Genomic DNA, 10,808 nt, shown 5'->3' with positions numbered 1-10,808 from the left:
GGAGGAGGAGGAAGAGGAGGAGGAGGAAGAGGAGGAGGAGGAGGAGGAGGAAGAGGAAGAGGAAGAAGAAAGAAGAAGCTAAACATGGTGCTATATACTTGGAATTCCAGCACTCAGGGAATGGAGGGGGATGTTTACTATAAAAAGAGTAGATTATTAAGAGGCTAGTAGTGCTTAAGCCAAAGGGACAGGTGGCTAAAGTTTGAATGAAGATCTTGTTGAGGAAACCTAAGGAGCCAGACTACAGGGAGGGCCTGAGCCTCTGCTGCCCTCCCCGGGGTTGACCAGGCCTACCCAGGTAATTTAAGCGCTGGTGCAGGCTGGTCGACAGATGGGCAAACTCTTCTTTGAGGGAATCGTGCCTGATAGGCATCTGGGCTATGTGGCTCATGGAGTACTGGACAGCCCTCTTCTTCTCCTCGGGGCTCTCAGCCTGCATGGCAGTTACCATGGCCTGGGACAGGACTGATCTGGGTGCCATGGGGTGAAGAAGTGATGATATGATCTCTTCAGGAAGGTCTTCTAGCTCATCGTCACTGAAGGGCATGAAGTCGGTGGCCCCACGGCTAGATCCTGCACCCAGGAAATCTGCAAAGGCCCCTAAAGGCCCACCCTCTGCCGCAGCTGAGGCTAAAGAAGCCATTTGGGCTGCAGGAACATCTTTGACTGCCTTGACTGCAGCTTTGGCTGCCCGGGCAGCTGTGTTTGCTGCCGATGCATAGGCCGCAGCAGTGGCTGCAGCTATCGCCATGGCGGACTTCAGCTTCTTTAGGGCCGACGGAGGGCCCTTAGGGTGTGCTGCTTGGGTCATGTCTTTCTGGGATCCATCTTTGGTGGCCATGGCCTTGGGAACTGTGTCTTGGGAAGCCTCATCTTTTGGGGCTCTCTCACGGGGGGCCCCATCTTTGTGGGTTCTGTGCTTGGGAGCTCCACCCTTGGTGACTCTGTGATGGTGCACCCTATCCTTGTGAGTCCCAACCTGGGGAGCCTCTTCCTTGGCAGTCTCCTCCTGGGGAGCCCCTTCCTTGGGAATACCATCTTGGGGAGCCCCTTCCTCGGGAACAGCATCCTGGGGAGCCCCATCTTTAGGGATTGCTTTCTGATACATTTCGACATAGTCATATCCGGATTCATCCCCTCTTTCTTCAACATCTGAAAGTTGGCGGGCTCCTACTTTAGGAATCTGGTGTCGTGGCCACACCTGAGGAGGCCATGGTGGTCCAGGTTCCATGCCTGGGAAAGGAGCCCTGTACATCTGACCCAGAGGGACAAATGGACCTAGGCTAGGCTGGAAGGTACGCATATCCCACATAGGCCAAGCATTAGCCCCAGGCCAGCCTCTTGGTGGTAAGGGCCATGCGCCTGGGGGAGCCAGTCCAGGTCTAGACCAAGCGGCTGGGATGAAAACAGGACCAGGTCTCCCACTAGGCCCTGGTCCTTGTCCAGGTGCAATTATAGACCCGGACTGAGACACGGAGACCTGAGCATACTCTACCCCCTGGGGGGCACTAAACTCAGCAGCCTGGGTGAAGGCATCCTCCTCAAGGACTCCCGCGGTTTCAAAATGCAGGACGGTCTCCAAAGGGGTGGCGCTGTGGGTAGGGTGTGAGACATCAGTCTGGCCGCCATCCTCAGCCGGCCCCAAGGTAGGTTCTGGAAGAGAGGCCATACTCTGCCACGTCTTGGATGGTTCCAGTTCCATCTGAGGTCCCTGTAGGGGAAGGGGTCGAGTTGACCGGCTGGTTTCATGACCCCCTTGTCCCATTCCTCCTCCTCCTCTTCCTCCACTCACCGGAGTGAACATGGCCTCATGGAGACCACTCCAGAGCACCATGTCCTCAGGTTGGGGGACAGCACGAACCTTGTTCTGGAGGGTAACCTGTGCGGTAGGGTGGAGAGGGAGTGTGAGCTAGGGTTGGGCTGCTGGGGGGGATGTTGTTAACATGAGTTCTTGCTCCCTGAAACCCTTTTCAGGCTGTGCTGTTCCCCACAACTATTCCAGCCCCAGAGCCTAGGGCAAGAAACAGAATCCCAGAATCTCACCACTTCCCGCTGCAGGGCACCCAACTTCCGGTTCTGTATTTTCAAGTCTTCACAGACAAGCTCCATTCTTTCTGGGTTCACCTGCCAGGAACCATAATCCAAGGCTGGGGTACAGGTTCTGGTCTCAGCCTGGCTGCTTCTCACCATATTAGGCAAGTGAGTTTGGAATGACGGGATTTTCCAAGCAAAGAAAAGGGTTCCATAGATTAAAAAAAAAAAAAAAGTTTGGGAAGTGCTGAGCTAAACACCTTCAACAATTTCTGAGCTTTTCAGAACATTGGAAGAGTAGAACATTAAGAATCTTAGCTGGGTAGTGCTGGCACAAACCTTTAATCCCAGCACTCAGGAGACAGAGGCAGGCAATCTCTATGAGTTCGAAGCCAGCCTTGTCTACTGAGTGAGTTCCAGGACAGTCAGGGCTACACAGAAAAGCCCTGTCTCAAACAAACAAACAAACAAAACACAACAAAACGAAACAAACAAAAGACTCTTGAAGAGGAGAGCTGGCAGCATGACTCAGGTGGTGAAGTACTTGCCAAGCATCTATGAGACCCAAGGATTATCCCCTGCGCTGCATAAAACCAAGAGAGACTAGACACGCAATCTTAGCACTGTGCTGTGGAGCGGGAGGCCCTAAGTCACTCTCTACTACCTATCGGGCCGGAGGCCAGGTGACTAGAGACCTGCTCCAGAGCAGGTGAAAGTGGAGCACAGCAATGACTGCGAGAGGTGGGCCAAGAAAGAATTGTCGCTCAGATAGACTTGCCCCAAGGTGTCCTTTCTAGTTGTCCGGTTTTGTGTGTCAACTCGACATGAGCTAGAGTCATCAGAGGAAGGAGGAAATGCCTCCTTGAGATCCAGCTGTAAGACATTTTCTCATTTCGTGATCAATGGGGAAGGCCCAGGCTACAGTGGGTGGTGTCTTCCCTGGGCTTCTGCTCCTAGGTTCTATAAGAAAGCAGACTGAACAAGCCATAGGGAACAAGCCAGTAGCAGCTCCCCTCCATGGCCCCTGCATCAGCTACTGCCTCCAGGATCCTGCCCTGTTTGAGTTCCTGTCCTGCCTTTCTTTAGTGATAAACAGCAAGGCTGAAATGTAAGCCTAATAAACCCTTTCCTCCCCGGCTTGTTTTTTGGTCATGGTCTTTCATCACAGCAATAGAAACCCGAACAAAGACACTAGTGTTTCACCGTCCTGCTTCCTGACCCAGCTCCAGATCAGCCTGAGACTCAAATGCTACATTAAAACCACACTGTGTTCTCTGGGAGTTCGAGACCAGCCTGGTCTACAAGAGCTAGTTCCAGGACAGGCTCCAAAACCACAGAGAAACCCTGTCTCGAAAAAAAAAAAAAAACAACAAAAAACAAAAAACCACACTGTTTGGGGGCAGTGGCTCCACCTCGGCCACTTTGCTGGCCTGGAAGTGAAGACCTGGTTCCTGAATCCAGTTTGATTTCTTCGGCTGCGGTCTGGATGCTGCTGCCTCTTGCCCCAGGGATTCTGTGCTACTCTGTGGTTGGCTAGGCTGCATTTAGGCTGGTGGATGGAGTTACATAAGAACTGTGCCTGTGCTGGCTCTTCCTGCTTTTTAGCGTGGAGTGTGCTTGCGATGAGAGGAAAGTTGGTGACACCGAGTTCTGGAGTTGCTAACTCTTGGACAACCTGAAACCTCCCCGCATTTACATGGTGGCTGACAACTGTCTGCATCTTCAGGTCTAGGGGATCTGACACCGTCTTCTGGCCTTTGCAGGCACCAGACACACGTGATACACAAGCCATGCAGGCAGGCAAAACACCTGTGCACATAAAATTCAAAAACAAACCGTGTTTAAGCACTTTAGAAAGTAAAACAAGGGCTGGAGAGGTGGCTCAGGGGTTAAAAGCATTGACTGCTCTTCCAGAGGTCCATTCTCAACAACAACATGGTGGCTCACTACCATCTGTAGTGAAAGCTGGTGACCTCTTCTGGCCTGAAGCATATATGTAGGCAGAAGACTGTATACATATTAAATAAATATATTTTTTAAAAAAAGGAAGTAAAACAATAAATTTTATTGTTTATCCTAAGTCAAGATGAGCTGGTACCACAGGAGGTTCAGGACAGGGGACAGGAAAATGGCTGGGGAGAGTTAAACCCTTCTCGTCCCTTTATGGTCATGTTCCCTAAGGATAGGCCTAGAATTTTCCTTACTGCCCTAGCCCCTGGAGGTCTAACCAGCATGCCAAGTGAGGATAAGGGTAGAGGGATGGCTACCTTTTCAAATATGTACTTTATCATGTCCACGTCCTTCTGGAGGGTTTCAACAGTGTTCTTGAGTAAATGGAGGTCGGTGAGCAGGTCCTGCAGAGTCTTCATGATCTGAAGAGGGGAAAGGGGGAAACCCTGGAATCGGCGTGAGGGCTAAATCACATCAGAAGTTCTTGGTGACAGCCAGCTAGGGGATCCTCTTGGTTCTCAAAAGAATTAAGATGAATGTACCCACAGATTAGCAAAGAACACGAAGATATCAGTGCTTCGAGTGCGTGTGGGTGCATATGTGCGTGCGCGCGCGCGCGCGTGTGTGTGTGTGTGTGTGTGTGTGTGTGTGTGTGATACATATTGCCACAATGGTCTTGAGAGAAACAGCACAAGCAGCGAGCCTTGGAGCGTCAGAAGCAGGGGAGATGGAACTAGATTTTCATATTTATTTAGTTTTATTTAAAATTGCCTACTGACTGACTGGCTTTTGGAGGCACAGTCTCACTGCATAGCCCAGGCTAGCCTGGAACTTACTATACAGCCCATACTGACCTAGAAATCTCCTGCCTCTGCCTCCCAAGCCCTGTGAATTCACATTTTCAAAGATCTGACTGATGCTGGTTGGTGACAGAGGAAGGCGGTACTAGCAAGGTAACCTCTGGAACAGAACTCATGTTTGATGTATGATCCCAGCATGTGATCATAACTCAGCTCACAATGATTGGGACTGTATCTGTGACTTTATAGGTTTTAATTTGTTCGCTCTAAGATGGGTGTGAAGGAAAAAGTGATAATGTGTATAGATGTCCCAATGTAGAACTAACGCTTAGCAAATAGCGGAACGGTACAAGCCAGAACCTACAGCAATACTCGGGGCAAATGTATGGAACTTTGCACTGAAAGGTGGAGAGTGAGCCAGGTGGTGGCAGCACACACTTTTAATCCCAGCATTCAGGAGGGAGAGGCAGACTGATCTTTGCCAGTTTAAGATCAGCCTAGTCTACAGAGTTCTAGGACAGCCAGGGGTACACAGAGAGACCCTGTCTTGGAAAAAAGGAAGGAAGGAAGGAAGGAAGGAAGGAAGGAAGGAAGGAAGGAAGGAAGGAAGGAAGGAAAAGAAGACTCAGATACCTGCTATCTAAGGACACTTATTGTGTGTGTGTTCCTGTATGTAGGTGTATCTCTGTGAGGCCAGAGATCAACCTGAGTGTGGTTCCTCAGTTACCATCCATCTTATTTTTTGAAGCAGGCTCCTTGATCACTCTAGGTTGACTGGCCAGCAGGTCCTCCTGACTGCATCTCCAGCCCTGGAATTACAGGCAGACCCCATGCCTAGCTTTTTTTTACATGGATGCCAGGGGTAGAACTTATATCCTTGTGCTTGCGTGGCAAATACATTACCAACGGGGGCATCTCGCCAGCCCAAGAGACTGTTTCTTTTTCTTCCTTTCCTTCTTTCTTTCTCTTTCAGCCCAAAAGCTCTGCCTCCCCTCTCCCTTCTTTGAGATGCGGTCTTGTTATGTAGCCCAGGCTGACCTGAAGCTTGGACTCCTTTGCCTCAGGGATGCTAAGTTTCCAGGCATGAGACATAGTTCAAACTCAAAGGCATAAATAAGTTGGAAATAAAGGAACAGGAAAAGATACTCTCTGAAAGCAGTGACCTGGTGTGCCGATAGCAAACACGTTAACACTTGCTGGATGCAGGCGCAGAGCTCACAGGGGCGTTTGTTGCAGCTGACTGACAGCGATGGTGTCACTAAACAAGCAACATGTCAAGGCAGTGGTTTAGACTTCCATCTTAAAACACTGAGATGGCACAATCCTCAAAACCAGAAGGCAGAGTCAAAAGGGCCATCCTCAGCTACATAAGAGACCAGCCTGGGCTACACAAGACTCTCTCAAAATTAGCTAGCGCTGGTCATGATGGTGTAAGAAAAGAAAAAGCCGGGCGGTGGTGGTGCATGCCTTTAATCCTAGCACTCAGGAGGCAGAGGCAGGTGATCTCTGTGAGTTTGAGGCCAGCCTGGTCTACAAGAGCTAGTTCAGGACAGCCAGGGCTACGCAGAGAGACTCTGACTCCAAAAACCAAAGAGTTACTGCTAACTCTGTTCAAAGTGCCAATGCTGTGATGGGGTGGGTTTTGAAGTCCTCATCTACCGTGGTGGGGCAGCATTCTCCAGAGGGCCCGCATGTGATGTGTAAAGCCCACTGTCTGTGGATCCCTCTGTCCTGTCTGCCTTCCAGCCACTCAGGGGCCAAACACGCCAGGCAGGAATAACGTCCCCCGACAAACACAGCTAAGTGCCAGGTAACCTCAAGTCCCAGCACCAGGAGGTAGGGGGCTCAGGAGGGCAAGACCATCCTCAACTCATAGCAAGTGTGAGGACAGCCTTGGCTACATGAGACCCTATCTCAAAAACAAACAACAATAAGAACCCCCCCCCCCCAAAAAAAACCAAAAAAATTATCTGGAAAAGATGGAAGAATCTTTGAGCTGCCCCCAAGTGAAGGCCACAGGTGAAAGTCAGGTTCTGTTCCCATCTGTGGGTCTGTTTCGTGGCCCAGCATGCTGCCTCGCATGCATGGGCTGTGCCCTGGATCTAGGAGAGCAGGTGCCTCAGGAGAAAGGGTCACAGTCTTCCTCTGCCCGAGGACTGAGAGGGAGCTGAGTTCAGGGAACCTAACCAGCCTGGAGCAGACACTAGAAGCATGGCTGTCCAGTCTGTGACTGCTCCCTGTCCCTTTAAGAGGTACACCAAGGGGCTCCAAAGCACACGCAAGCTGATACAGCCATATCCAGAGCCGTAGGGAACGGCAATGAGAACGGGAAAGTCTTCACTACACTGTGGGAAGGGTGACAACAGAGTCCAAAGTGTCTCTGTTCCCACGACAGCTCTCGACCCTTTCTCTAAGCCAACACCTGTAAGCAGCGCTGTACAACCCTAATCCAAGTCAGTCGAAGTCATTTTAATTTGCATGATATACAACAGGTGTGCTTTGGTTGGAGGAGGAGAAGAATAGGGAGTTTGGAACTTTTCTTTTTTTTTTTTTTTAGGCAGGGTTTTTCTACATAGCCCTGGATGTCCTGGAACCCATTCTGTAGACCAGGTTAGCTTCAAACTCATAGAGATCTGCCTCTGCCTCTGGAACAATCTTAATATCAAAGACTTAATGCTATTCTTCATTTTCTCCTATAAGGTCAGGTGCCAGAATGTCTAAGAAACCAAGGTTTCAGCCAGACAGGGACCAACAGCAGCTTTTCCCAGAGGTGAGAAACAGAGGGTGTGTGTCAGGGAGGGGCCTGCAATTTGGGGAACTTCTGCTAGAGGGCGCTAGCGCAGGGCGGCGGTGTTACGTGCCGTGGCTGGCTGAGCTGACGACAGACTGGGTTACAGTCTGGAAGGAAGGCTGAGGCTGCCATGGAAGATCAGTTTTCTTCTTTCTTTTTCCTTTCCCTCCCTCCCCCTCGCCCTTCATCTTTCCTTTCCTTCCTCCCTCTCTTCCTAAGACTGGGGTCTGGCTATCTAGCTACAGCTGGCCTGGAACCTGATCTGTAGACCAAACTGACCTTGTAGTTGAGGTAATCCTCGTGCCTCTCTAGTTTTCCGGTTACAGGCCTGTTACACCCAGCCTGGAGCCCAGGTTTTCTTTTCTTTTTTTCTGTCTTTCTCTCTCTCCCTTTCTTTCCTTTTTTCTTCCTACCTTCCTTCCTTCTTTCTTTATTGTTTGTTTGTTTGTTTGTTTTTCGAGACAGGGTTTTTTTGTGTAACTGGGCTGAATCTCACTCTGTAGACCAGACTGGTCTTGAACTCACAGAGATGCACCTACCTCTGCCTCCTGAGTGCTGGGATTAAAGGCGTGCACCACCACTACCCAGAAAGCCCAGGTTTTCTAATCCAGCAGCCCCCACTTGGGTCAGTGGGCACCTGCTGTGTCTGGAGGTGTCTTCAGCTGCTATAAGCAGGTAGTACTTCTGGTTTCTGGTGCCTATGGGTGTCACTCAGCATCCTCCAATGCACAGGACAGCGCTAAGCCACAAAGAATGATCCTACCCACATTATCTACAGTACTAGTGTAGAGAAGCCCTACAGTCTAACTCTGCTTAATAATGTCTTGTTGTGGGACAAATGTGCTGACCAATAGCACAGACCTTGGACCCTCCCAGGCCTCTTGGCCACCGTGGAGCAGAAGCCCTCTGGTGTTGGTCCGTGTTAGTTTCCCCGGCAGCATTCGCCCTGTCTGGAGTGGGTACTGAGAGCAGCTGTCTTTCCTTGTACCCTTCAAGGGTTAACTACTAAGAGGAACAGTAACCCAACCAGCCCCAAGAAAGGGGGTGGAAGGGTCAGTGGAGGTGACTCAGCATCTCTGTGATGTCCGGCCTGCCATCCTCACAGCCTCCTCACAGCCTGGTGTGTGCACACACTTAGCTAAGCAGCTCTCCTTGTTCTTGCACCCGCTACCATGGCAACTTCTTTCAATGGGTCACTGTGGTAACCCTGGACAACTTCAATCAGGTTGGGTCCAAGGCAGCCTGCTCTAATGACTGGGACATTCCTTATTGGTACAAGCAGTCCTCCGAGGGTTTCACTGGCAGGTCTGAACCTGTCCACTAGACCTCTCCAGAGTTGGACAGGTGACCTTGCTCAGCTACTCAGGCACTTGAGGATTCTAGAAGCCCTTATTCACCAGGCCGAAAGACCACGGAGGCAGGCTGTGGCTAGCACTTCTGACATCTGTATCCACACCCAGGCCAGGCTACCAGGGACAGCCTGATCTCTAGCAGTGTTACCTTAGAGCCTAACAAGGCTGCTGCTGGCCCAGGGACCTGCTCTGTTCTGTTCCTGCACACATGTGTCTCTTTTACCCTTCTGCATAATTTAAGGGTATTTTGTTCCTTGAGAAGAAGATCCCCTCTCTGATAGCAGTCACTCCTCAGGCCACTTCTACCTGGAAGCCACCAATCCACTCTCTGACTCTCTGGACTCGTCTCTTCTAGAGACTTTATAGAAATGGTCTCTCACAGCTTGTCTCTGCAGCCCCTTCCTTCTGCAGGATGATTGACACTCCTTCCTGCGTTGCTGCGATCTTTTGCCCGGTGTCAGATCTGGCTGTGCTGGCTGGATAAGGCTCCTGCTCCCTCCAGCACTCCACACATTCAAGCCCCCCACCCCCATACACCGGTTTGAAATGGGCACTCACATGGCCCAAGCTGACTGTGGACTCTGTTTTGCCCTTCCCTTTCCCAGACCCGTGCCCTCCTGCCTGCTCACCCCACCAGCTTTCACTGGCTGCTCTATCTTGACCTGCAATGATGACCTCATCTGCTCGGTTAACCTGTGCCTCCTCTTTTCCACCTGGAAACCAGAACTAATGAACTCAGCCTCATTGCTAGCTGCCTAGCTAAGAGGTGCGGCAGAGGCAGAGTGGGGTTCGCGGGGTACACAGTGAGCACTCAGTTTTCCTGGGCAGGGAGCAAAGGGGCAGGCAGGATAAAGCAGTGGGACAGTGTGAGGCCCCAGAAAGGCAGGAGATAGGACACTGAGATGGTAGGTAGGGCATGGTGTTGCCTTAATCCTCTCTCCGGACTCCAGCGTTGAAGAGTTCACTCCCAACAGCCCCCGTGGCTGACGCCCAGTCTAGGCTCTCGTCTGACTGAGCCTTGCTAGGAAACTGGAGGAGGTTCTAGTGACTCTGACCACACCGGGGGTGGGAAGAGCCCTTCCTGCATCTGAACCCTCCCATTGGTGATGGTTATTCTGCACGTCTCTCTGGCATTGGGCTTTTCTAGCCATCAGGCCTCACAGACCAGCAGAGCATAGAAGAAAAGTGTTCCCAGTGCTCGGTATGGCTTCACTCCCAGTCCTGACCTGGCACCATACACCTGGCCCTCACAGACGTCACCTTGCCCAGCTGGCACACACTTTTAATCTCAGCACTCCAGAGGCAGAACCAGGCAAATCTCTGTGAGTTCGAAGCCAGTCTGGTCTTCAGAGAGAGTTCCAGGACAATCAGAGCTATGCAGAAAAATCCTGTCTCAAAAAGCAAAAAACTAAAAACAAAAGCTAAAACAAAAAGCTTTGTGTGTTTTCTATGGTGTGTATGTGTGTGTGTGTGTGTGTGTGTGTGTGTGTGCAGGTGTGTGTGGTGCAGGTATGTGTGTGTGTGTGTGTACATGTACTGGGCATATGGGGGCCAAAGGTCATCCTCAGATGTTACCTCTCCTACCACCTCTTTGAGGCAGAGTCTCATTACTGGTCTGTATGATGCGATAGCTGGCCCTTGATTGCTGAGAGTTTTCCTGTCTTTACCTCCTGTCTCAGTGTAGTTGAATTAGAATTGGGCCTAGAAAGACGTCTCAGCGATTAAGAACTGTACTGACTGTTCTTACAGAGGTCCTAAGTTCTGTTCCCAGCACTAGGGGAATCTGACACCTTCTCTCCTCCAAGGATACCTGTTAGGAGCCAATTTTCTCCTAAAATCATTGCAGAAACCATCACCCTAGGGGAGTCTGCAGAGAACCTCACA

The 10,808-nt window shown here is 50.8% G+C and overlaps 1 protein-coding gene across 1 annotated transcript in view; it reads right to left on the bottom strand.

Moving 5' to 3' along the window:
• Positions 1–10,808, bottom strand: part of C7H16orf96 (chromosome 7 C16orf96 homolog) — a 29,398-nt gene that overhangs the window by 14,294 nt on the left and 4,296 nt on the right. Inside the window, exons 2-7 of the mRNA XM_005350237.2 lie at positions 4,299–4,403; positions 2,044–2,124; positions 1,793–1,879; positions 1,496–1,711; positions 934–1,201; positions 295–903 (exon numbers count right to left, since the gene is read on the bottom strand). Coding sequence (XP_005350294.1) covers positions 295–903; positions 934–1,201; positions 1,496–1,711; positions 1,793–1,879; positions 2,044–2,124; positions 4,299–4,403 — 1,366 coding nt within the window. The remainder of the gene's footprint in view (positions 1–294; positions 904–933; positions 1,202–1,495; positions 1,712–1,792; positions 1,880–2,043; positions 2,125–4,298; positions 4,404–10,808) is intronic.

Source organism: Microtus ochrogaster, chromosome 7 (assembly GCF_000317375.1).
Source record: "Microtus ochrogaster isolate Prairie Vole_2 chromosome 7, MicOch1.0, whole genome shotgun sequence".
Classification (NCBI taxonomy): Eukaryota; Metazoa; Chordata; class Mammalia; order Rodentia; family Cricetidae; genus Microtus; species Microtus ochrogaster.
This window is presented reverse-complemented; position numbering and strand designations above follow the sequence as displayed.